This window comes from Rhamphochromis sp. 'chilingali' (genome assembly GCF_963969265.1).
Source record: "Rhamphochromis sp. 'chilingali' genome assembly, chromosome: 13".
Taxonomy (NCBI): Eukaryota; Metazoa; Chordata; class Actinopteri; order Cichliformes; family Cichlidae; genus Rhamphochromis; species Rhamphochromis sp. 'chilingali'.
This window is the reverse complement of record NC_137940.1, coordinates 35896615-35924065: the sequence shown is the minus strand read 5'-3', so window position 1 is coordinate 35924065 and position 27451 is coordinate 35896615. Positions and strand designations below refer to the sequence as shown.

Genomic DNA, 27451 nt, shown 5'->3' with positions numbered 1-27451 from the left:
CCACATTAGGAGAAGAAAGTGATAAGGAAAGGATCTCATCTCATGTTGTTTCTGCGTTAAGGTACTTTACATTTGACCAAACAAGAGCCTATGGCCACATCCGCAGCACACGTTTTGTTGCTCTGCTTACTAACTATGGAAGTATTTTGTATTTAAAAAACAACAATGTAGATCTGTTACAGAGGCTGGCATCATTGTTATTACTTTATTATTACCGCACCATAGTGGGAAAAGTAGGGTTATTTGCTTTAGTTGCTGTAATAGTATGCTGTCCATTCAGGTAAGTTCTCTGATGAACAGAAAGGGGCCATTTCATAGCCTGAGGACAAACACTCTAAAAGTACCATCTCTCATTTTCTTAGTGGTAACTTTGGGGACATTTGGAAGGCAACCTGTAGAGGACCTAAGGGTATACGTGAGGGGACAGAAAATGATAGACAGTCTGGGATGTAGGGAGGACCGAAAAACATTTAGTGCCTTAGAAACCTTTAGGGGACTGCATTATGTTGCAACCTTCAGCAAGACGCACATTTTTGATGAAAAATTTAGGGCACAGACAATCGCAGTTTCTCTTCTTTTCTGCCTATTCTGATTCAGTCCAGCAGTCATACAGAAAGGCAAACATGCAGCAAACGTCTCTTGCTTATTTTACAAGTTGAATTCTCCTTTAATTAGTACAGCTTGCCTGCTAAAAGAATGCATTTGTAAATCTCATAGTAAGGCTAGTTTTCTCCCATAAAGCTGTTTTTGAATTTGTTTGGTTTTTCGTGATGATACGTCACGAAAGTGCACCAAATTACACGAGAACTAGAAGGACATTAAAAGCTTATCCAAAGAAGAGTTTTGAATGTTCTTCAAGAAGCCTCAAAAACTATTTAAAGAAATCACAAGAAAGCTTACAGACCGTGCTGAAGAAAAAAGATGTCCACATCAACTAATGACTTTCAAACTTATCAGAATTGTCCAAACTCTGCTGTCCCTGAGTTTATATGTTTGTTTGCTGCACTTATTCTCAATTTGACAGCAAGATATAAAGAAATGCAGAGCATTAGAAGCTATTTTGCACTATGAACTGTGCTGCAGGTGCTCTTCGCCTCAGTATCTGCTCTGTAACTTCATGCAGTTGATGTGATTTGCAATAATATCTAGGAGGAGTACATATAGTGCCATGCTTAAATTCACTGAACTTTTCTGAGTGACCTTGTGAGTGACAAATGGCAGACTACATGGCTAGGTGCTTGATTTTATTCACCTGTAGCAATAGGAGTGAAACACTTAGGATTAAGACATGCGTCCTGATAGTTTTGTCCATGTAGTGCATTTAACAGGAGGCTCCCTTTTTCCTCTTTTTCGTAAAACATGACTATAAACCTGATGATGTTCCTATCCAAGCATTTTTTTCATCAAAAATGAAGTTTTATCTTCCTTTTGAATTACCCTTTAATAAACGACAATTTATATATTTACTGAAGGGGGTTTATGATTTGCATTTCAAACTGAAAAAAAAAGCAAAGAGAGAACGAACACTATCAAAACAAACAAAACACTCAGTCTCATAGTTTAATTGGAATTATAGTTGCACAGTTTGAAAGTACAGAAGTGGCATAACCCTTTCAACAAGCACATTGTCTAGATTGTTGAGTGTTAATTTGTAAATTAATAGCCACTATAAATAACAGTAGCATTGCTAAAATGTACTTAACGTGTAAACACACACTCCTTTGAAGGTGGAAGGAATCATGCTCTGCAGACAGCAAAACAGAGTCGTCATATTACACATTTACACCTTGTTTACTGTGATAACGAACATGATTGCAAAGCATGAAATTGTAATTATGTAAAAACCTCCTTATGGCAGAGGACATAGTATTTTTTTTGTTTTTGTCTGCAGTGTTCTCGGAGATGTCTCATAGCGTCCTACAATCCCATATTACAGTTACACTGTGTAATGAACAAATTTCTGTTCACAAATATTGGTCCAATTTCCTGCTCTCCGAAGACTGACATTAGCATCATTACTAAGGAGCATAAACAAAGACTGTGGACTTAGTGAATTGTGATTCTTGAGCCATGTCGCCTCCTTTCCCTCCGCGTTGTCGCAGCCTTTCATTAACTTCTACCTCCTCTGTATCACATATACATACAGCTTCATTGTTATTCTGCAGTAAACTGAGCCAATTTGGTCTTTCTTTTCTTTTATGGCTTCCAGCATGTGCAAAGTACATGCTGGAAAAAAACATTCAAATTGGAAGGCTCTTGGTAAACAGACATTTATAAAGACATTTCTAAACATTATAATGTGTTTTGTTTTTATTAAGAAAACAGATCATCATTACATACCACAGTAAATATTAATAACTTATAAACTGGCGCTGCTTGTCTGGTAATGAAATGTGAGTAATGGTAGGTAGGGTTTGTTGTGCGTGCTAATTTAGTCACAGATCAAAGAAATACCTCACCTCAACTTTGCTAGTTGCCTTAGGCTAATGCATCTCATCCCTAATTGAGGGTCTCTTCCGACTCACTGAGTCAATACAAATGGCTTTAATACTGAAACCATTATTATTTCAAATCATTGTCAAAAAGGTGGGATAAATCGTTGACTTATGCCCCGTTAATGTCATAAAATTGCCCCATATATTTTACATTATTGACAGTTGGAGGCCCAAAAACAAGTAATGCTAATGATATAATCTCGCTGTGACCACACAGTCCCTCCCAGCCTCCTCCTGCTTCTCTCTTCCGCTGGCTTAGACAAACGGGCTCATCTGCACTGGATCATTTGCTGTCTCCTGATACGCTGAGGTTTATAGCCAGTTATCTCCCGCGATCCATTATCGATTACAATGTTATCTTCTTGCATTGCTTAATCTTTTGGCACAGTAACGTTGTAGCTCAGAGGGGGGTGGTTCTGGATACAAACTGCTTGGCAATGGGGACACTAGTTAAGATGGATGGGTGTTCATTTGCTTGTAAATGGGTATAGTTTAAATGTAAACTGATTCAGACTGTATTCAGTGTCAGAGAGAGGGCAGGAGGGTTTTTGATTTGCAGCACTTTCTGTTAGGAATTAAAAATCACTGCAACAGTCAATTTATCGAGTTAAGTGTTAAACCTCTGATATTACTCTGAGTGACTCATTTCCTCTGAGGTTAATGCAATATTGTTGTTTGTGCTTGCTTCTTTCTGTGAATCAGCGTGGCTGACAGCAAACCAGCATGGCAATAACAATTTAGAACGAGTATCGTGTGACCAGTTTTTTTTGTCTATGTGTTTTATTTACAGTTGGGTTAATAACTTTGGCCATGAGGGTCTCGGACTTCTTCTGGAGGCACTGGAGAAGCTGCTGGACAAGAAACAGTGAGTCACCTCATATATTTGTTGTTGAGTTTTTGCACAATGTGCTTTTCATTCAATCGCAATACATAAAATCTGTCTTTTCTTTTTCTTTTTTCCAGGCAAGAGCCCATTGATAAACGCAACCAGCATAAACTTATCCAGTGTTTGAAGGCTTTCATGAACAATAAGGTCTGTATGATTCAACAGACATAAGGCCATCCACACAACTGATCACCCACATAAAAATCTCTTTTCGTGTCGGTATGAAGTGATATTGCTCTGACGCAAACGGAAAAATCTAAGCGAGTACACAGGCCTGAAATGTTCACCAGCTGAACAGTGAATTTATTTTACAAAAAAATAAAAAGCACGAGAGAGCAAACTCTTAGCTCACTTACATTAAACATTTTATAAATATCTCAAGAGGCCAAGATTCCAAACCTTATTTGAATCTGAACTCCGACAAGCCTGGGATAATGGGAGCGTAAAGCTAATTTTACCATTTCAAGCCCACAGTCTCAGATCTTTTAATTATCCTTTTTTGGGTAGTCTGGCTCATTTCTCAAAAGTGGCACACATTTCAAGCATAGATGAACTGTTGATATTGCTTCTCTTAGAGTTAATCCCCACATGTGGTCATCTCTACCCATTCTTTCAGTTGTGGGGAGACTACAAGGTACATGAGACTATAAGTATTTGTCCCTATAGTCCTGTCCTGAATTAAATTAATTCATCATCCTCTCTATTTTCTCCCTCGGCCTCGTTGTCCCTCCTTATAAGAAAATTAAGGCCAACTATAACTTACGTAGATTGGAGATTTTTTTTCAGTTTTTTACTTGAAGTGAAAGTTCTCTATGAATGCTAATGTTCTCATTAATTTATACCCAGTGGACTTTTTTCTATATCCTCTCCTGTCTTCTTTTGTGCCCGTAGTATGGACTGCAAAGGATCTTGGGAGATGAGCGGAGTTTGTCGTTGTTGGCTCGAGCGATTGACCCCAAACAGACCAGCATGATGACAGAGATTGTCAAAATCCTCTCCGCTTGCTGCATCATCGGAGAGGAAAACATGTAAGTTCCATTCAGAGACATCACGTTCACATGCGTAGGTAGTCTATCAAAGTCCAACCACAGATGTCTGCAGACACAATACGTTTTGTCTCAGTGCGTTAAATTGGGCGCTTTGGTTTTTTGCAGGTTTAAAGATTTTAAATAAGGTTTAATTTGAATAAAATTCTTATTTGTGGTCTTTACTTTGGGTCATGTGGATGAATTGACCTTTGAAGTTGCTACCGTACTTTTGCCTATCCTATCTCCTATGGGGATTTTAAGTGTTGATAGGATCACATATTTCTCAGGTTTTCTATATATTTTTCAATAAATTGCAGCTGATATAGAAATAAATGATTGACTGATGGAAAAACAAAGAAAAACAATGAAAGACATGACCCATCACTGCTTTGTGTATACAAATCCCTGTTTCTGAAATAGAGGGAAGAGTGCAGGACATCCCTATAATATTACTGTCGCTTCAATCTTCTCTCACTGGGTGGTATGTAGTAGGGCTGGGCGATATGACCCAAAATTCATATCTCGATATTTTTTAGCTGGATGGCGATATAAGATATATATCTCGATATTTTTTTTAAGCCATAAAGTAAGAACAAAAAGAGTTCTTAGTCAAAGCTGTGTCCCAGATGTCACACAGGCACTTTTATTAACATACAGCACAGATGTACATGAAAAATTACTCAAAATTAAATTATGAGCATTCATTAAATAATAATGCTCCATAAATAAAAGAAAACAATGTTGTTTTTGTGCTAAACAAAGAGCTCACAATTGTGCAGTCAAAATGTAAACTAAAAGACGCTGAGCGTAATAACAAAGACAGACAGATTTCACAGCTGCTCTGTTCCCAACTTGTACTGCGTGACTGACAGCCTGGAGTTTGAAATCCGCTTCATAACCACGTCTCTTACAGGTGCCATTTATGGTCCTTATACACACACAATACGGTAATATTACGTTGATGCACAGTACGTATCACTCCGCGAAGCTCCTCGGTAGCCGTAATGCGCCGACAATCTATCAAGCGGTGCAGCTCCGTAGCTTACCAAAGTCGTACTCAAACATTTTTGACAGATTGCTGAACGCCGTGTACCACATAAAATCGGTTCGCGGCCACCAAGCACAACCAGAATTCATACATAAGGCGCGCTATCAACTTTTGAGAGAATGAAAGGATTTTAGGGTTAGCGCTGTTAGCTCGTTAGCATGTTTAGCTCGTTAGCACGTTGACGCCGTCCAGCCCCACGCATGGGGCGATGCGCAGTAACTCGTTAACGGAGATTTGCCGTGTCCGTCTTGTCGCTGCCTGCACGTGAAGCGATGGGGTAGGAGGGGGAGTTGTCTTCAGTGAAGGCGAGGCGGAGTAACGTTGCGTAGAGACAAAAGTGGACGAAAGAGAGGCAAACTTGCGGCCCCACAACTATAATTATAACGTAACATAGACTATATCGATATAAAGGATATTGTCACATCTTATATCTCGTATAAAAATATATCGATATGTTTTAAAAACTCGATATATCGCCCAGCTCTAGCATGTAGTCATACAGAGATTGCACCCCATGCTTATGTGTTTACCCGCTATGAGTTGCCACTGCATTTACAGGTGACCTTAGTCGGTGTAGAAATCTCTTGGATCACATGCTCAGATGATGCAGTTTAGTCTGTTTAATGTGGTGAACTTCTCAGTGTAGCTTGCTGCAGACACAACCAGGCTGACAGCGTATAAATTGGATTTAGGGGAGTGTTTTTTATTGTTTCCCAGAGGGCCAGACTAGAATAACAATGGCACTTCAAAGTCAGTCTGTATGCAGTGCTGGAAACAAACAAACCCACAAATTCTGTTGGAGAAGCTGAGTTCAGGAATGTGTCTGCTATCTCTGACAACTCAGATAGGCCTCAGTTATGACTGCATATGTTTTTTTGTTTTTTTTTTAAAGGTTTTTAATCCAGGTAATTTTTTCTTATTTCTTAATTTTCTTTGTTTAGATTTTTTGCCCTGTATCAGCTTCTAAAGATGCCACTTAAACATGTGTTTACTATAATGTAATTGTCAGACAAGAAATAATTATAACTATATGTACTGTTTGTAATAAAAAAGAACATTTTTACTTCTATAAATAGCAAATAGATGTGAGACATTTTGTTTTGTCATGAAAGGTGAGGCATGGGTCAGAACACTAAGACAATAATGACTACTCTCCCATTTTTCTAGTAAACAGTCCTCCTGAGCCAGGATGTGCAAACCTGGACACTTTAGGGATTGGGGGGGCACTGTTAATGAATCCTACCATCATTAATTCTAGTAATTAGAGTAACAAGGGATTACATTTGGGTCTTTACATTGTCAAGGCTAGAATGAGTAGCAGAGCTGCCCTCTATATTAGCAGGTTATCACTATTAGCAGTACTGGGGTACTGAGTTTCACATAGTCAAAATACAGACAATCAGTCACAATTAGTTTGACTGAACATTTTAGCAATGCACATCATTCCCAGAGCGAGCTTGATTTTATATAATAATGATTTTTCAGATAGATCCATGTTCTCTTCAGTCCCTTCTTTACACAGAGACTGCATGCATACGCACTCATACACAACTACTATTTTAAGCAGATACTGGCTATATAGATAGGACAGACCTCCCTCTCTCTGTCTGTCTCATCCGTGTCAGTCAAAGCATTCAAGAAAATGTTGAAGTAAACATGAAGATCGTCGCCGTGATCATAGCCTTGCATTAAAATGCCCGTATCTTGTAGAAATGACAGCCAAAAGAGCTGAGGTGTCACTTTTTTAGCTCAGAAACTTCCTCCTCAACCGACATTGTGACGCTGGCTCATGTTCAACACCCACTTTAGCTGACAGCATCAAAAGGGAACACAGCGAGTTAAGCAGATCTATCTTGCCTGTTTTGAAGCGTCGTCTGAACTGGCTTTAAAGTTATTCAGTATGCAGCTCCCCGCGTTTGTCTGACTTTGTAACCTCTATCACAAAGAATCATCCTTCTATTTATCTGTTTGTCAGGCTCAGTCTGCACATACAGTCTCGTCGGTCAAGCACATGGTCTTCCTCACTCACAGATTTCCTTCTGGTTATTCCAAATTAAGAAAAGTCAAAATTGCAAGTTTATTTGGCACATGTGTGTACATACATAAACATGCATTCATTTGTATAGTGTGACTGTTTACTTACAATGCTAATACTATAGCATTTATTCCCTGACTTCCATGACAGTAGGCTGAGCTCTGCATGCCATGGCAACGATGGCTCTGCAGTGACAGGGGCCACTCGCTGCCAATTACTGGGTACACATGTTGTGAATAACTCTTCATGTAACCGCTCATAAGACATGAATTTACTCTTATTGCAGCCCTGTTTGTGTGGGTGTGGTTATGTGCAGCTTACTTTATTCAGAATTTAGAGGCTAAAATTGTCCAACACTCTATTTAGTTGAGCTGCCTTGAGCCTTTGCAAGTGCTCTAATTTGCTTACCTTCTCAATAGGTGTATTTGAGTGTTTGAGCACTAGTCTGGCTCTCCCTGCAATAATTTGGACCCCATCTCGTTCAGCCAAATACACGATTCCACAGCTGCTTTGACGACTAAACACATTTGCAGGAAAACCCTGTTTTTGTCTGCCATCGCCTTAGTAACAGTTAAAATTGGACACTGCAACAATAAAGGACTAAATTGTATACAAAGGGATTGAAAGCGGTAGAATTTGTCAGATTGACCAAAGATGGGCTGAGTAAATGTTCATGCCAACACACAAGGGAAAATAAGATACATGATGCCTGAGGTTAAAACTGTGAGTAAATGTCCTGGTAGCGATGTGATAAAAGTGTTTGTTGACTTTTGTGTTTGCCCGTTCTCTGTTTTCTACCAGCTTGGATAAGATTCTGGCTGCTATGACAATTGCTGCAGAAAGGAACAATAAAGAGAGATTTGCTCCAATTGTGGAAGGACTGGAGAACCATGAGGCCCAGCAGCTCCAGGTTACACACAAGTCCACTCACATAAGCATTCACACACACACAGCATGCATTCATCATTCCCCTTTTATTACCTTTGGTGGATAAAAGTGACCTTCGTGTTTTAATGGTAACTACAATAACCAGAACACTGTTGTTCTGTAACACGCTGCACTAGGTTTGCATTCGTGCTTCCAAACTTAGTAGTTACACTGACACAAACTTAGTAGTTACACTGACACAAACTTAGTAGTTACACTGACACAAACTTAGTAGTTACATTGACACAAACTTAGTAGTTACATTGACACAAACTTAGTAGTTACATTGACACAAACTTAGTAGTTACATTGACACACCTCCACAACCAGGTGCAATTTGATTCTACAACTATTACGCTGAGAAGCTCTACTCAAACTCCTCCTTCACCGCTGCTGATTTCCACATTCATTTTGAAAACATCACAAAATAATAATAAAAAGGATGTCGAATCTCTAATTTATATTTTTCTCCCGTCTTTCTTTTTTATTCCTTTTGCTGCTTCATTTAAATTCTCCATTTTACAGATACTTCACGAGTATTCTTCAGCAACAAGAAAACTTTGTAATAGCAATAACAACACCCCTTAAAACGTGTATTTGCGAAGCCAAAAGGAGGAAATTACTTAAGAAATTACTTTAGCTGCAGGGATTGAGAAGTCTTGAAGGAAAAGTCATGAAGGAAACTGATGAGGCGGGTGGTAGAAGAGAAAGTAGATATTCTTTTATTAGGAGACTGTTGTTTTTCCGTTAAATTTTGCCGTTAATGAAATGAAGCTGGTAATTGTGAAGTAAATTAAAATGCTTTGCTGATGCGGAGGAAATTAATAGACTTTTTATCCAAAACCTGGAATGGGCTCCAGAACTAGACCTCGCTAATGTGATTAAAATGCGTTTTACCCCAGTTCGGGGTATATTTGTCTGCCGAGCAGGAGAAGAACTCTGACTTTCAGCTTTAAAACCATCCTGGCAGTGCCACTTTTAATTACGATGTTTGGAACCCCCTTTTGGCAGCACTGCAGCTCTCTAAACGTAACGCACATAATGCCCTTACCCCCAACTGCTTCCCACTCCACAATACATGACTGAGGTATGTTTGAGGTGATTGATGTAAGTATCTATCTGTATGCAGCAGAAGAGAAAGAATTTTTCATGAGCTCCATGACTTTCTTCACTCACATAAATTCTGTGAAGGTTTGGTGGAGTTTCTTTTATGTGTCTGGCCTCTGGTGGATACAGTAAAATGTCAGGTTTCAGTGCACAGTTCTCAGTTTGAGGCCCTCAAGCTTTTCTCAAACACGGAGAAGTCTGTCATCACTCCGGTTCCTGGCAGTAGTGGCACATAGTCAGCTGCAGTGCATCCTTTACTACAACAAACGTATACTTTTCAAGAGAATATGAATGCATTTGGTAATGCTCCTACGAGCGCTGCAGTAACAGAAAAATCAAAGGTTCGTGGCGTTATTTTCACTTTTGTTTCACTGAGTAGAAAATAAAAAGCGTGTTCAGGTCGTATTAAGGTTGGAAAAAGTTGATTCAGGACTGAATGTTGGTCTTTATGGAAATAAACGTTAAACTGATTTTGGTAAAACTTTTTACCCAAATAGCGTTTTTTTAACCTTGAAAAATCATAAAGCTTACACAGGAAACCACACAGACTCAGAATTGTTCCGATTGCTGTTATTAACGCATACATACCGACAGCACAGGGTCAAGGTTTCAGGAGGCAGTGTTTTTAGATTGTCTGTGGGAATCCTTTAGCCTGCTATCGATTGTCTGTCTAAGGGAAACTATCTTATTCACGACTTCCTCCCCTGAAACACGTTACAGGTCATTATAATTCATCAGTAATTTCCTCGTTACCCAAGCCAGCCTCATCCACCTACCTAGCACACACACACACACACACACGCACCACCACTCACTTTGAGGATTTCTCCTTACCAATAAACCCATTAATAATGCACATATAGTCAATAGACATACCAGGGTTGTATTTTCTACTTTCTGCAATTTTCCATTTGACTTGTCTCTCTTTACTTCCCTCGCCTCATCCTCGCGGTGCTTTTTCTGTGATTTTGCAGTTTGAAAGGAAATATTAAGGTGCAAATATTCACCTCAAATTGCAGTTACGCTGCTTAGACTAAACATGCATCTTAGAGTTGAGTTACATATCTGATGATGACACTTTTTTTTAGGTAAAATATTTAGTTTCTCCTGAGTTTTTCTCTTGATTTTGTTTTGTTTTCGTTGTTTTGTCTGCTCCACAGGTTGCCTGCATGCAGCTGATCAATGCCCTGGTCACCTCCCCTGACGACCTGGACTTCAGGATACATTTGCGCAACGAGTTTTTAAGATGCGGCCTAAAGAAGATCCTTCCTGTGAGTTAGCAATCTCCAGAGAACACATTGTTTACATGCGTGTCATAAACATAATTTTGCATCGTTATTGCCAATCCTCCCACGACAACTTACCTCTCTCTTATTATAATTACTGAAAGCAAGATTTCCTTTTCATCACAACCCAAATAGCTTTTCGTGCACTTTAAACTTCCAAATAATTGGGATGTGAATGTTTTATGTAATTGTGGTCAGGCAGCATTCAGGCATTCAAACCAAATTATTGAGATGTTAAACTGAGTTATTTTCATTAAACACATACTAGAGGGATACATTTTATTGTTTTAATTTAATTAGTAGTAGTAGAAGCTTGTGCCAAGTATTATGCACTGCTAGCACCGCATCACGCAGGCATCATTATCGGCAACCTTACGCATCTTCGCATGAGCCGAAAGGCAAACGAGCTCCAACACATCATTCAAACTCTCATTTGTCACAAGTGGGGTGAAGATGTCACAAAGCCAGTTGTTAATAAGTCATCCCAGCTGTGCCTGTTGATTATTACTGTCATTACTTTAATTATCTTCAATTCTGCCCCCTGATATGAAAGAGGCTCAGTGTACAGCCATTCATGAATGCCACGTTTACCGCTTTTAATGCCGACATTCAAACTGACACTCTTTCATCTAATTATGAGTTATGCTCAGGAGTCAGTGTTGCTGTTGGCAGAGAACTAGTCCACTGAAAAAGAAAGAACAATTTGTTTTGTTCTTATAGTTCTTGATGCATGTATTTGGCTCTCCTCCTCTTCTCCTTCCCTCCTTTTTTTTGTGCCATTGTGCACCTCCCTCCGAACCAGCGTTGCTTGCTGAAGACAGATGGTGCGCCCAAAAAACGGTGCAGGGTGATTGATACCTGCAGAAATTGGGTTACATTTGGCCCTGTCTCCATCTGTAAATTCCACTGCCAGTGATTCATAGAGAACTTGTAAAGAGCACCTCTGTAGCCCCTTGTGGCTGGAACAGGTGTGCAGGAATTGGTACTGTCTGGAATACTTAGTGAGAGTTCACAGCATCTCAGTTCCCAGTTTTCTGTACACCTGGAAGAGGGAGATGAAATTTTGGTGTTAGTTTTTTTTCACAAAGTAAAATTTTCACAAACCCATACATGCTAATGCGTCTGCAACATAATAATCTGCAGTACAGGATGACCTTTGGTAAAACTTAATCTAAACTATATACTGTATGTCTAACTCACTGCAGGAGCTAAAAGAGACAGAAGAGCTGGACATCCAGCTGAGGGTGTTCAATGAGAACAAGGAGGAGGACTCGATCGAACTCTCACATCGCCTGGATGACATCCGCGCAGAGATGGAATATCCTTTTGTCCTCCCTCTGTGAGAATATACAGATTCTGCAGAACTAGCAGTGAGAGATGAGTGTATATCGTGGGTTTGGTTAAGCTTCATAGGCTGAAGCCCCCTCATGGCTTTGTTCATTAGAGAAGGATTCGAGGAGCTTGAGCACATTATCCAGCTTCATCTCTGGCCAGGTATACTAGGTAAATAACCTCGTAATCTTAACCTCCAACCTCTCTTTTTTTTATTAGCTCTTCTCCTCTTCACTTCACTTTTTGTCTTTTGTCTGTTATCGTTGGTCGGACTCTAGTAAGACTCCCGAGGGAGATATCGAATAGGAATACTCTTTCCCTTTCTTACCATTTAACATTTACAGTAGACAATTAAAATTTCCCATGAAGTGATATTGTCCTAAATGGTAACATATCATATTTTTTTCTGTTTAAGTAACAGTCTGCTCTCGTTTCCCTGCTCCAATTTAGAAAGGTGAATTTTGACCTCTAGCTCTCTGTGGATGTCCATTTAACTCCAAACACTCAGAGTAGAAGTTAATAAGGTGATATGTAATTTAGTCCCAAGTTGGAAACTTCTTCAAGCACCCCAGACACGAACCTTTTAATAATTCACAAATCTTCTCTAAGGCTATGTATGAATAGCTGACATTGTTATGCAGATGTTCATTCCCACAGCCTTTTTCTTCCACCAAATCCCACAGTCCTAGTACATGCACAAAGTGCTACTGTGAGTGACAGCTGCTGTTGACACATGTAGGTTAGGGGAGGAGGTAATGTGTGTGTATGTGGAGAGACGATATAGGGGGAAAAAGTGCGCCGAGATTAATGATGTGCTTGAGCAGGTTCACAAATGAGAAGGTCCAATGTTTGTTTCGAAGGACAATTTGGTATTGATCTGTTAGGTATGAGCATAATCTCAACGCCCAGGGCTACCCTTTGTCTCTTTGCCTGCATGCGGACACATTCTTATATATGTACAGACAGGTAGTACCTCTGTTACCTGAAGACTGTATATGTGTCTTGCAGCAGTTTCATGAATATTAACCTGAAAGGCCTGTCTCCTCTGTGTCCGACCCAGGTCCAGGTGCCGAGGAGGTGACTCCAGGCCACTAATAAATATTAATGATCTGTGGAATGGTGATTGATTGACCCCAACACAGACTGGCCTACATCACACTTGACTGCCACTCATGTTTATTCATTATTTGGAGAGATAGTGTAAAGAGAGACAGAGAGTAAGAAAGTGAGCGTAGAGGAGGTGCCAATGAATAGATTGGCATTTTACATTAGGTTTATGTCTGCAGTTTAGTGATAGATGAAGCTAGTTGGATACTTTCCCAGTGTGAGCTCTTTCTCATGTCCTCTCAAATGCTGCTGTGGTGAGGCTATAATTGAATCTCACAGGCCTGGTAATTCTCCCAGGCTTCAAACTCCACTAATGCAAGGAAGGCAAAATGATACTTTAGAGAAGCCTGTATTCCCATCCCTGCTTCTCTAAAAATTTGATATGGGATAAGAGTTTAATTACAGACATTGTTGAAATTAATAGCAATTAATCGGACTGTCAAACAGTGTTTAAAAGAATTGATCTGCTCCAGTTGCAGTGCGTGCAGATCGTTTTGTATGGGTGACAGCAAGCCGGGCCATATAAAGATCGTAGTTCAGTTTCTGCACATTCATTTAACGGATATTTTCTGTACCGAAAGCAGGATGGAGGGAAATCACGACATATGGTGCCAACATGCTGCAAATTTAACGCGATTGCTTTGTAGTTACTGCGTTTCTCTTTGTAAATATTTTAACATACATTGTCAAGATCTGCACTTCGTGTTAGGATGGCAATCAGGTTTTTATCTCTGCAAGCTTGACAGTGCAGTCTCCTTAATCTACTTTTTTTCTGCACATTTCTGAGAGGCTTATTCCACTTTTTATTTTCAGAGAAGATGAGTGCCCATTGGGAAATCGTCTTTTCTCAAGCAAACAAATCAGACAGACTCCAGATCACTCATTTTCTGTATTTATTTAATTGTTAGAGTTACGCTTTAAGGAGGTTATGAGAACAGCACAAATATTTTACTGCATTAAATACGACATCAAAATTGAAACGTTTTTCTCTCAGTAACTTTTTTTTAATTCATCACTTACAATTACATATTTACACATGAAGAATAAAATGTAGGCTAGTTCAGTTTTATGTCTGTTTTCAATGCCAAAGCCATCACTACCTCCCCCTGGGAAATGCAAACATAAGATGTAATCAGTAACTTTTGGAAATCAAATAAGATCAGTTTTTACTCCTCCTACATGTCAGTTTCAATTTCAGTTTTGAGACTCAACTGTACTTTTGCCCTACGAATAATCTGATGCTCATCATTCTTAGCTTAAAAATTCAAGCCAGTTTTTCTCTTATTAATTTTCCATCTCTTGAAAAGTCTGGAATAAAAGGGATACCAGAGGGGAGCATTTTTCATTCCTGATCCCTTTCCACAAGTTAGCTGTTTACACTGCTTTAGCTCTCTCTCGAGAGGACGGATAAGAGGAATCGCATCTCTGTTTGCTTCTGCGCACAGAGTCCTTGTAAGAAAAGCTGGCAGAGATAAATAACTATAATGAGAAGGAGTAAGAAGTAATGAAAATCTAAATGTTTATTGCAGTTGAATGATCCTGAATAATAAGGAGTTCAGGTTGGGGGGGGGGGTTTCCAAAGAAGTTAGCCATATCTGCAATAACATGTCAATAACTAAAGTTGCTTGTCCTTAACCTTACTCTTGCACTGATATGAATGAGGTGTACCATCTCCTGTCCAATATGGTGAAAGACACTGCCTCAGAGACCTACTTCCTGTCAATCCTTCAGCACCTATTGCTCATCAGAAATGACTATTACATCAGGTAAGTTGTGTTTGTGTTTTTTTACCTACCACTAACTTTGTATTGACCGATGACCTTGTGGTGCTCTCTGTAAGTTTGGTGTAGTTTTTCCTTTACTTTTTCCCCATAAAAAGTGCTACAAAAAGCATAAATTTTAAGGTTTGACATTAGGGACTTGGTTGCTTTGACTGACAGGTGGAGGCTAGTTAAGGAGCTGGTGTTTTCAATCATCATGTTTATGATGCTGGTGCTTTCTGCCTTATTATTTGTCAATAATCTGACAAATAATAAGGCTTTTTTTGTTTAATTTTGTTAACATCCCTGTTACTGAGCACGAATTAGCAGATATGAAATATGTGAAAAGCAGCTGCTCAACTGGGTCCAAAAGTAAAATAGCATTAAGTTACAAAACATGTGCACGTGTACACTGTAGTTACATTCTGAAAGGGGAGAAAAGCTTTAAAAATAGCTTGTAGCTATTTTTTATTAATCTCCTTTATTGTGAACTCCAAAGTAAAAAAAAGAAAGAAAGAAAAGAAAACACTGATCAGAGTACTGCAGGGATAAAGTAATGCCTCCATAATTGCAACCTCAGTGGACAAACAGATTTAGTTTCCAGGTTGTCTGCATTTTTTTAAATTTGGTGCTGAGATTCACTTGAACTCAAGCAAGTACTGATTAGATTTTGGGGGGTGGAGGTAAAGGTCTGATATCATTTCGTCCAATTCATGTCAGTGTTGATTCCTCAGGAACAGCTGGGCCTAATTTTATGAAATCTAAGACAGCTCTAACCCAGGAAATCAAACGCCAACTTACTGTACATTAAGTTTTACATGAATGTAGAATGGGATAAAGTGACGAAGCGGTGACATTTTCTATCCAAAAGGTCCAAAGTCGACTTCACTTTGACATAATGTGGAAAATGAGGGAACATTTTCAACACCATAGATATTTCATTCTTGGCAGGTTGCTAAATTCTTAACATTACCCTTGTATTATATTTCTTCAAAGTCTTCACTACATAAATTATAAATCTATACAGATATGGTTGTAAACTGCAACTTAACTGGTTAGCAGAGGCGGTAGTTTTAATTTAATTGATTTTAACCTGTGGGGGTTGCTTTTTATTTTACCTTTGAAGAGGAAAAATATCAGTAGCCGGGAAGGTCGACACTCTTCTAAATAGAGTGATTCTGGTGATTTCGCTGCTGTGTCAGATCTTTTTGCAGAAATAAGACTTAAAAAAGAGAGTTCAAAGATGAAGGAAAGCTGTGAGGAGGACGATGAATTTACCATAGACAAGTTGCTGTTCCCCTCGAGTTATGAATGATGTATTCCTCATCTATTCGGAGGAAGTGAGAAATAGAATTCGCATTAACCATCCAGTATCACTATGTCCACCTCAGCTCGAGTGCCCACAGTGTAAGCCAGCAGTAAAGAGAGATCAGTACCAAAACTCGTAAAAATCGGACGGCCTTTTTAAAGATATGTTTTGGAATATTTCTTTCTTCTTGAGCTTGCATAACAAAAGCAAGGAAAATCTCATACCCAAACATTATCACCCGAAATGCATTATGACTGAGGCCTTTTTATTCCTCGTACATCACTGCTGTGCACTTAGGATGATGGAGGACACAGTGTTACACTGCATGCAGCTATTTCCAATAGATACTATCGGCTATTTTTTGGCCTTTGCCCTAAGAGTTATCAGCTTTTAGGGTTGTGGTTAAAATGTGTGGCTATACCATTTCCACAACATGAAACTAAAACAAAGTGGGAGGCCAGTAAATGGTTGGGTTTAACTGGGATTATTTACTGGTGGAAGTCTTTTAAAGGTAGCTTTCACATGAATAAACTTGTAGTTGTATTTTTCTGTACAAAGTAAGACATTACATTTCTTTGTCATTGTATTAATTTGAATTACCGCTACACTTGGCTCCTTAATTCTCCTTTCAAATAATAACATTAAATGAGCGTTCATTAAATATTATAATTAGTCTTCTAATAATAAGACCTTCTATAATGGGCAGCTGCTCTGTCTACTGTAATTCCTTCTAACACAACACTAGTTGTTTTTCTCCCCTCTGGGGTTTTGGTGTATTTTTGATAATTAATCTCTTCCTGAAAGCCTAATGAATGGGAGCACATCAAACCCACCCAGTAAATATAGAGCAGATCTGCTCTTTTGGAGCCTGGTGATATGGGGATTACACTGGCTATGTGGAGCAGAGCTGGATCAAGTGGCTGGGGCTGTGCTGAACTGCAAGCTATCACTGGAAGAAATGAAGGTGCCAAAGTAAAAGAAGAGGTGGGGAACGATGCAGGGGACATATGCTTGCTTCTGGAGCCCAGCCCTGCCCACTGTGGAGGGGCCTGACAGTTCTGGGTCACTCTCTCCGTCTGCAGTTATCTCCACCCAGCCCCTATCTGCCTGGTGGTGGCGGAGGATGGAGGACGGAGGGAAAATAGGGCGGCTTATTGAGATAATAATGTGGTGTACATTGGTGACAGTTGTAAGCCGAGTGCCATAGTGCTTAAGCCATGCAGGGCGATGTGTGAGCTTTCACTCGCTTGTTCCAGTCATGAGTGGGCGAATCCACCAGGCTTAATGTATGGCATTTCATGCTTTCAAAACAGAGCACCTAAATGCTGATTTATTCTTATTTGCTTTGGCTCAGAATTTTGTGGCTTTTCATTTTCCTGCTCATAACATGATATGGTCTGTCCACCCACAAGGTATCATCAGAACATAGCCTTTGAATTTTTGTGCGGAGTTAAAGCCCCGAAGAAAAAAACAAAACAAAAGTTTTCTGCATTTAATGTTTGATAACAAAGTGTGTTCCTTTTTGCTCAGATACATACTTGAATGATGTACTTTTTTATCTTTTCAGACAAATTACCTGACAGCAGACACATTATTCACGGTTCTGCCTGCTAACATAATTATTTATTTTTCGTGACATTAATGCTCTTTCATTGTAGTGCTCTGGTACAGAGCCATTCAGGTGGGCAGTCTTTGATCAGACTTTGAGTGTCTTGTTTAGATCAAAAATGGAATAAAATGTCAGGATTTTTGGCAGCTTGGATTTTCATTTTTAGGAAGCTATAAATGAACTAATAATGAATTAATATTAGCCACATACAGGTTTACAGATTTTCCAGTGTTGGCTTTGTCATCTTCTTGTTGTAAAATTATACACCCAAATGGTTGCTCGCAAATACACATTTATATTTTCTAAATAACAATAGAATTAATCTACATGAAATTAGTATTATTTGCCATTGAAAGCCTCTCTGGACTGGTGTACCATGTAATTGTTCCTTTTAACAGAGGGACATAGCTTTTGCTCACTGCACCCACTAAAAATATGTTTATTTAAAAGAGATGAAAGGAGTTCATGTAATTATTGAACCACTGGGTTGTTTATCCTGTTTGTCCAATTGATAATGCTATATTCCACCAATTAATTGTATAATAACCGTTATTGCCCAATAAAAAATAAATAAATAGCATTGACAGGATTAGTCGGTCCTATCTGTGTGCACCTGTAAAAAGGATACTTTGTATTTATTCATTTATATTTAAAATAATTGAAAAAATCCATAATTTAGGTTTAATTTGATGAACATCATTAAGTGTCAGTTTTTCACATTTAATGGTTTTCTGGTCAATGTCTTGCTTAGAAAATAATTATCTCTTGCTTAAACTGCCATTGTATTTGCTAAATGTCACTTGCAATTAAAGCTGATAATGGTACAGAGAAAAGGTCACATACCAGCCTGTGTGCTAGAGTCGGACTCTCGGGCCGATTCGCACAACCTTCTTGAAAACACCAAGCACTCTGTCACACTCCTAACTGGCTGACATGTTTTTCTATTCATTGTGCTTTCAATTACTCACATTACACTGATTAGATTTACATTTCAGTTTTTATGGTTTCTCTAATTGGCAAAGATGATTGCAAATTATGCAAGAGGGCAAGCATGGCCTCGGGTACTGTCAGTCACCTTGAAATTGAAAGGCTAACACATACTTGGGTTCTGTGTACCCATTAATCTGCTAATTCCATGTAAGGGTTGATCAAATTTAATAGGGTGCCTATTTTGTCCAGCAGCACCCTTTTTGACATGGCATTTTGTGACCTCTGGGTTGGATAACAGACTCATTTGTGGTTAATTAGCCTTGTGGAGTTTGCGTCACTCATATCTTTCTGTGGTTTGTCTAATTGTTCTACTGTGTTTCGTGACTCTTCAGGCCTCAGTACTACAAGGTGATAGAAGAGTGTGTGTCTCAGGTGGTCCTCCATCGCAGCGGGATGGACCCGGAGTTTGTCTATAATAAAAGATTGGATGTGGACTTCACCCACATGATTGGTAACTAGAGAATTGTTTCATAATCATTTGTTACTTGCTAATTACACATACTGTAAGACGGCACAGCGATGCAGTGGTTTGAACTGTGCCTGTTATGTCATATGATATGATGTGTGTTGACAAACAAAATCTAAATGTTAGTATATGAATAAAAAGTCACCTTTGCTTAAGGTAAAACAAGTACCTTAAGTAAAGGTGACTTTTTTTAGATCCTGTGCTTCAGGAGTTATATTAGGAGTTATATTCATTATTCTCCCAGAGCCTTCGTCTAACATCTCCAGTGACTTGTCATAAGATAAGAGGGTCATTTAATTATTAGTTAACTGAATCCAGTTAATTCAGGAAGAAAAAGCCCTGTTAGACTTTAAAAAAATCTTGCTTGTAGTCTTCCAGTGAAAACATCTATTTGCACTGTGTTACTAATGGGTATCTTTTTAAACAGAGAAATAAATAACACCACCATGTGTCTCTCAGTTGTGTCACCAACAGTTCTGCAACTTGCCAACAAAGGGTCATTAAAAGTTTCTAAACCTATGCACAGAGGATCGGTGCAGTATTAAAGACGTTTTTTTTCCTTCTCACTTCACTTGGATTTAATCAAGTAATTTTAAAAAGAAACAAAAAATCTGTTTTTCTTTTCACATCTTCATTTAGTTTTTGAAAGGTGTCTATTCACTTGTGTTTTTATCCACATTCACCACAGGTTTTTCATTTTCTAAATGAAAAAAGTGTAGCTAAATATGTGATTTAGCAAATAATTAACGCCTAGAATTTGCACTTTTGCTACCTACAGGGCAGATGTAAAATGTGGGATTTGTAAAGGCAAAGCTAACAAAATAAAATAAAAGATAGAGACGTCTGATTTGATCCATATTTATATACTCTGATTTCTTTCTTTTTGTTTCAAGGCACATACCCTTAGGCAACAGATAGCTAACAGTCGGTGGTGGTGTTCTTGTTACAATAAAACACTGATGTTAATAAAGAAGTGGAATAGATGAAGGGGTGAGAGATAAGTACATTTGCTAATCAGAACCAAGAGTTGCACAAGGTGCTTAAATGTTAATACAATTTTAATGAAATCTAAAAAAAATAATATTATGTTATCGCTGGCTGATAATGCTACATTAAATGAAATGAAATTAAAAATTCAGTGATTGATGCGATCTCCCAGACCTAACAGTTGTTCCAAGATTTAAAAAAACAAAGAAAAAACAATCCCCAGCTTTTATGTACTTTTAAAACAATATGCGACTGTAAATCTCAGGAGCCTGCAAGGCACACCCACAGATGCATTTGAATTATCTTTTGACCATGGCCAACTTCTCTTGCAGATCAGCTTGTGGATAAAGCCAAAGTTGAAGAGAGTGAGCAGAAGGCAACAGAGTTCTCCAAAAAGGTGAGACATTAATCACTCCAGCAGCGCCCCTCGGTTGGTCAGCTCCCATCAGGAAAGTTTTTTCTTCCTCCGAGCTCCCAGACAAGCTATTGATTTTCCATGCCCTGATCAATACCTGGCTGTGACGGTACATGATCCGTATCAGCATTACAAGAATCAATGCAGATGTTCTGATGTATACTTATTTGTGCACAGGGCCAGGGTAGAGTTAAGTTATATGCAGACTCTGATACATGTTTTTAAGCTGATGCTTTATGGGCCTCTTACTGTATTTTAAATTAGTTGTGGTATCATTCAATTACTGGCTTGATTGATGGTTTGTATTTTTGGAGAGAAATAAAATTCAAAACCTTTCTTTCAGCGTCGTACTTTTAGTAATAAATTGTGTTTTATGGAGAAACATTATCACGGGCTGACAACACCCCAGTGGGGGTCCTGGGAATGTTTTTTCCTTAAGAATCATGCCCCACCATCGTACCGGGCACCCTACTGGGACAGTGAAATCATTGTAACGACACGGCATAGTTTCTGCAAAGGTTAGAACCATCAGGATACATGAAAGCCAAGCCTGAACCAAAGACAGAGGACAACAGGGCTCTGGGGACACGGGACCTATGAACAGAAATTGTCCAGAGAGTGTAAGGTGGCGTGTTTTGGTGTCTGTTGACATGCCCTGTGGCCAATCTCTGGAGACACCCTGCCGCTCACCAACCTCTGTGCCCGTGTGTTTACATCTTTGTATATGTGTTCTGCACATAGACATCTTAGTATTTCTTGTTGCAGTTTGATGAAGAGTTCAGTGCACGGCAGGAGGCCCAAGCCGAGTCTCAAAAGAAGGAAGAAAAAATCAAAGAGTTGGAGGGGAAGATCCAAGCCCTGGAGTCCCAGGTAAATCCATTTTTACTCTACAGAACAATGTTGCATTCCCCAGAGATCTTTATAGTGTATCTTTCCCCAAAAAACAAGAAAACAAAGATAGGTGAAGCTCGGTTGTCCAAAACTTTTCTGTTTTTAAAATGAAAGACTAAGAATGTGCAAATAAATGTGTTTGTCCTAAAATCGTAGCACAGAAAAGTAATGGCGCCACTAAAAGAAAGTTTTGTTTTTATCCGGATACCTTTCCACCCCACTTACAGATGCAAAGCTACTGTAAGTGGGAGTTATCACCCATGCAAGAACATTTGATTTAATAAGGGGTCAATCTCCTTCTTAAGTTGTATTTCTTTATATGGACGAATTGCTCTATTGAAGCTTTTCCTATGAAATTCTATCATCACAGACATCGATTGCATTTCTTTTTCTTGGCCTCCACATCATTTCTTCCCAGGCAAAATCTTCCATTTTGAATGCAGAAAATGACTGCTATTTCCCCCCTTAACCCAATTTCAAACACTTTAGTACTACCTTGGGACAAAAAGGCAGTTTGCCTCCCTGCTTAGGGAATTTAATATAAACCAGCATTGAAAGATGGTATAGCTACATCCGTACCAGAGGTTGCTTTTTCTTTCAAACATTCATATCTCGTGGCTTATGTTGGTACTTACCAACTGATAAACTGCACCTGCATATGTGGTCCAGGAATCACTTTCACAGCTCAGAACCTTTCAGATCTCACGTCAGTCTACAAAAAATACTGTTGTGCAGAATGAACTTCAGCTGGTTTCATAGCCAAAGTTATGTAGCCGTTTTCTCCTTCGGATTCAGTTTGTGTGTAGATCTCACTTCTGTGCTTCATACGCCTACAGGGTGTGTCGCCACTTCTTACCTGCACTTGTAACCTCTGAGGTGTCAAATTGAGCCATAACAAAGGCAACATTAACGCATTACATCTAACCGTTTAATAGAAATGTAGGTGTGTGTGCAGGTGCACAGCCCTGATAAAAAGAATGAGTTTTACATATTTATAATTAACTTTTAACATCCTTAGTAAGTTCTAAAATCATTTTAGTTCAAGCTCAGATGAACAACAATACATTAAATATTGTTATTTATTTAACAAAACTTTAGCCAAATATAACAGAAGCAATGTGTGAAAAACCAAGTGCACCCTTCTAGTTCTGGGAATTAAGAGTTTAAGTAGCAGTCAGGTACTGCTAATCAAATGCACTTGATTAACTGATCGTGTGTGAGCACCTCTTTAAAAGCAATTCGTGACAATTTGCACATCTGGATGGTACAGGTGTGGGCTAATACAATGCAAAGGAGGAAAGATATCAGCAGTGATCTCAGAATAAGCAATTGTTGCTGCTCATCAGTGAGGAAAGGGTCATAAGTACCTGTCCTAATGGTCCCACTGTAGTCCATCATTCTACAGTGGGAAAGAGTATTTGCAAGTGGAAACATTTAGTCTTCCCAGGAGTGGACTTGCCAGCCAATTCACCTACAAGCTACGTATGTCAGACTCTGCAGGCTTCAGTTAACAAGTTAAATGTTAAAGTTCATGTTAGAAAAGGACTGAACAATCATGGCTTGTTTGATAGGGTTGGCTGGATTAAGCCTCTTCTCTCCAAAAACAACATGGCAGCATGGCTTGGGTTAGGAAAGCTGCATATGACCAAACCACAAGGCTTCTGAAACCATCTCCTTTGGATGGATAAAACCAACGTGGGGATAATGCACAGCGCCACATTAGGGAAAACTAAACACAGCACATCACCACAAGCATGTCAACTGTCAAGAACAGTGGAGGAAGGGTGATGATTTTCAGGCAGGCTTGTTTTGCAGAAATAGGACCCTGACAGTTATTGAGTAGACCATGAACTCTTCTGTATACAAATGTATTTTACATTCAAATATGAGGCCATCTGTCCAGCAGCTAAAGCTTGGCTAAAACTAGGACACACAACAGGAAAATGATCCCAAGCACAGCAGCAACAACAAAATGGCTGTTGAAAGAAAAGTATCAAAGTATTGCAATGGCCCAGTCAAGGTCCAGACCTGAACCCGAATGAAAAGATGTGGCAGGACCTTAAGAGAGCTGTGTATAAATGAATGCCTGCGAACATCACACAGTAAATACGAGGATGCGAGAATTCCTCCACAACAGGAACTGATAAAGTCATCCAGAAAACGACTGATTAAAGACATTTGGGAGTTATTGCTGCTAAGAGGAGTTCTACATGCCTTTGAATTATAGGGTTTGCTTTGTTTCTCACACATGACTTCTACATTTTGGCTTAATTTTAATAATAATGAGACAGTTGCTGTTTATTTCAGGTTGTATTTACTTAATTTTAAGACCTTGTAAGGAATATGTAATCCTTTATTATGTCCTGATAAGTCAAAGCTTACCATAGAGAGCGTACTGCAGTAAACATCTGCATACCTTAGTATTTACTAAGTGTCTGATCAATAACAGGACGTGTTTTTACCTGTGACATCTAAAAGGACAAATCTCTTCTGCTCCTGTATCCACTGAGCATCTATAAATCCGTGCTGCTTGTTCATGGGTTTGGTCATATAACAGGTACCTCAAACAGGCTGAATTTGTTTTGGCTTTTCATTGTTCCCAAACTAGTTCATCACTCCTTTCCTAAGCACTGCAAGCCCATTTTAATCAGTCCATAATCGCCACCTCCCCTGCTCAGCCTTGTTCTTTCTTTGCCTTGCTCAGTCTTTGTGTACATCAGGTTGTGCTACCTTTACCTGCCCTAATTCCCTCGTTGGAGCTTTTAACAATCTTTTTTCTGCACTATAACACACCTTTCCCTCATCTTCCCATAGCAGGTCTGTGTCTTTTGAAGACTAGCTGGCTATGGCACGTAGCGTACAGCAGAGATGCCCCGGAGAGTCAAACTCTCTCTTTCTCTGTTTGTCTGAATGCTCCTTCAAAGAACAGCTACTGCTGGAGAGCTGCAGAGACATTAACCTCGACAGGGAAACATGTCATTTGTTTGGCACAAATTACCAGAGTGTTGCTGTAAGAACTTTAGATTATTCCCAATTCAGCCTAACGTAACTACGCTATATACCGTATCGTATTTGTAAGAGAAGACTGCACTTGCTATACCTTTTGTCAGAAAATTACAAAAAATACTGGGTCTGTAGTAAGAACTCAAACAACGATGTAATCCTCTCAGACAGATGAGATTCTGTTACTTCAGGAAGACCGGTCTGTAAGAATGTTTTTTTCCTTTTCCGTGTTTGACATGATACTAGTGCCGTAGAAAAGTCATTAACTGTGAGTGCGCAGAGCCTTTAAATCGGTGTGAGGACACGCATTCAGCTTGCCCATCAAAGCAGCTGTGCGATTACTGCGGTTTTACTGAATATGAATGAAGTGGGAGCTAACGCTAACCTTTCATCTCCTACACTGAATTCTTGTCAGATATTAAAACTCACGCATGCCTGAGTTGCTTCTCTTCACCTTGTTTGTGAACCAGCACATTTAATGAGAGTGTTTCTTCAGAAACTTTGGCATTGTAACAAGCAGCCTGTTTGATGTGTCTGTGTGATTATCTCCCAATTGAGTTGAGTGGAAATTCTCCTTGTAAACATTAGGAGAAGGACTTCGAAATCACAACAAAGTGCAATCCATCCACCTTTTCCCCAAACCTTAGCATGGATCCATTCAAGGCAAAAGGGAAGATATTCACTGAATTGGCTCCGGATTTGATGAATAATGTAGCACTGCAGTGGTAGACTGGAAAACTCAGTGCCATCCCATTAATAGGTTTTAACAACCTGGGGATCTTGTAGCTGACCCAGCATGGCCCCGAGAGCAACTGGAGGTGCAGTAGACTACTTTCTCTGCCTTTTACTGCCAAACTGCTGTCTACCTTGACTGATTAAAGAATTCTTCTAAACTGATAATGCCTGCAGAAGTTTCAGTGTAGTAAATATGTGTGCCTTTGCGTTTACCCCAGCATACACAGTTAAATTTAGAATATTCACATCTGTCATACATCATTACATTCTTACACATGCTTTTATTCTAACTATCTGGTTTTCTCAGAAAGCAGGGGAAATGATACCTGCTGAAAATCTTGCTCTTTAAAAGCGCTTTGGGGTCCTTGGGGACTAGTAAAGTGCTATATAAATACAGGCCATTTACCATTTATTTACCATTTAAAACTTAGATATCTCATAGCTTTGAACTTTTAATCCCTGAGGTTGAACTATAAAGTAGCATTTCTCTTTGCTTTGAATATTGCACTTCACTACCATTATACAAAATTCTTTCAAAATAAAAAAACTCTTCTTAAGACACGCAGCTGAAAAGTTTCCATCTTCTCTTCCATTACACACATTCAATATTTAGTTTTCTACAGTTCATAGTAAGGAATGTTCTGTGGGAATAACTCCATAAAAACACAAAATTGTTGTTACTTTGGAATATATTCCTATCTTCTTTCTTTTGGCAAAGTTGCCCGGAGTGAAATATCAAAGCAAAATCGGTACATTTCTAAAACAAAGGCTGCGCAGTAAAATCAATGCCCATCACACATCTAAGAGTTCTGGGTTGAAATCTATTTTGTGATGCCAGAATGAGAAAAAATGGAAATAGAATTAGGTTTTTGAAGGTACACCAACTGTCAGTGATGCTGCGCCTTGTTCCTTTCATGCAGTCATTGCTCCGCGCCGGCGTTCTTTTGAAGAAAGATTAGATGTTGTTTTCAGTGTAAAAGTACAGTACACTCTACTTTGCCTTTTGCACATCAAATAGCTTGTTCAGACAAAATGGGAATATAACACTGTACTGCCATTGTCATTAACTGTGTGAAGGACGTCCTTGTTGTTTCTCTGGCTTGATTGTGTTTGGCGTGAGTACTGTACCTGCTCTATTGTACTAGTCTTCCTGTTCCCTGTCAATCTAACCCACCCCCATTTGTGCCTCTTTGTTGCCCTCTGTGCCTCTTGTAATGTATGTGTTCCCATGTGTATCTGTGGTGTGTGTATGTGCGTGTGTGTTGTATCTGCACAGTTAACTATTGAAAATGACAAGCTCAAAGAGGCTCAGAGACTCATCAGGGAATCTGAAGCCAAGGTGGGTGTCCCCGTTGCATGTGTGGCCCTTGACATAATCTCACATTTAATCCCCGAAAAATCCAAGTGCGTTTTAATGTCATTGATTTGTGGTGCTTTAAATCTGTTTTTGGATTGTTGGACTGATCTTTTGTCTCATATTTTCTCTCAGCATGCTTGCCCTTTGTATTATATAGCACATATTACATAGAACTTTTGTGGACTTCACAAAAAAAGTTCACAAAAATACTTTTTTTTCTCTTTTGATATAAATGAATTATTGCCTCTTGACTTTACTAATCAGCAACAAATAATGTGCTCTGTATACTGCATGTGTGGAAGAGCGAGAGAATATATCAACTGAACGTTGAGAATCTCTATAGCTGCTTTCAGCCGCACACATTGCTTGCTTGTTTAATGTAATTTTCATAAGTAAACACTTGTGATTGAATTTCTTTATCAGAGATGAGATTGGGCAAAGATTTAATCACATAGCATTCAGAGTTAATTACCTGTCACGCTGACTTCCCCTTTGAGTTCAGAAGAGTATGAATCCATTTGGGTGGGTTAGATTTTGTATTAGATTGGTTGTCTACTTTACACAGAGCTCCAGATGGGCTCTGGTAGAGTAACATCAATAAAAAAAGGATCACTTGCCAGCACAATATATTTTAATAAAATATGCTGCCAAATACACATATTATATCTGAAGTAAAAG

At 39.0% G+C, this 27451-nt stretch overlaps 1 protein-coding gene across 5 annotated transcripts in view; it reads left to right on the top strand.

Annotated features, from left to right (window-relative positions):
- diaph2 (diaphanous-related formin 2) overlaps positions 1-27451 on the top strand; it is a 373710-nt gene that overhangs the window by 113163 nt on the left and 233096 nt on the right. For all 5 annotated transcript variants that reach the window (XM_080900481.1, XM_080900480.1, XM_080900482.1 and 2 more), the window contains 10 exons: positions 3286-3360; positions 3459-3528; positions 4273-4409; positions 8294-8402; positions 10687-10797; positions 12018-12130; positions 14901-15017; positions 19252-19370; positions 20705-20769; positions 21553-21657. In XM_080900481.1, the coding sequence (XP_080756607.1) occupies positions 3286-3360; positions 3459-3528; positions 4273-4409; positions 8294-8402; positions 10687-10797; positions 12018-12130; positions 14901-15017; positions 19252-19370; positions 20705-20769; positions 21553-21657 (1021 nt within the window). The remainder of the gene's footprint in view (positions 1-3285; positions 3361-3458; positions 3529-4272; positions 4410-8293; positions 8403-10686; positions 10798-12017; positions 12131-14900; positions 15018-19251; positions 19371-20704; positions 20770-21552; positions 21658-27451) is intronic.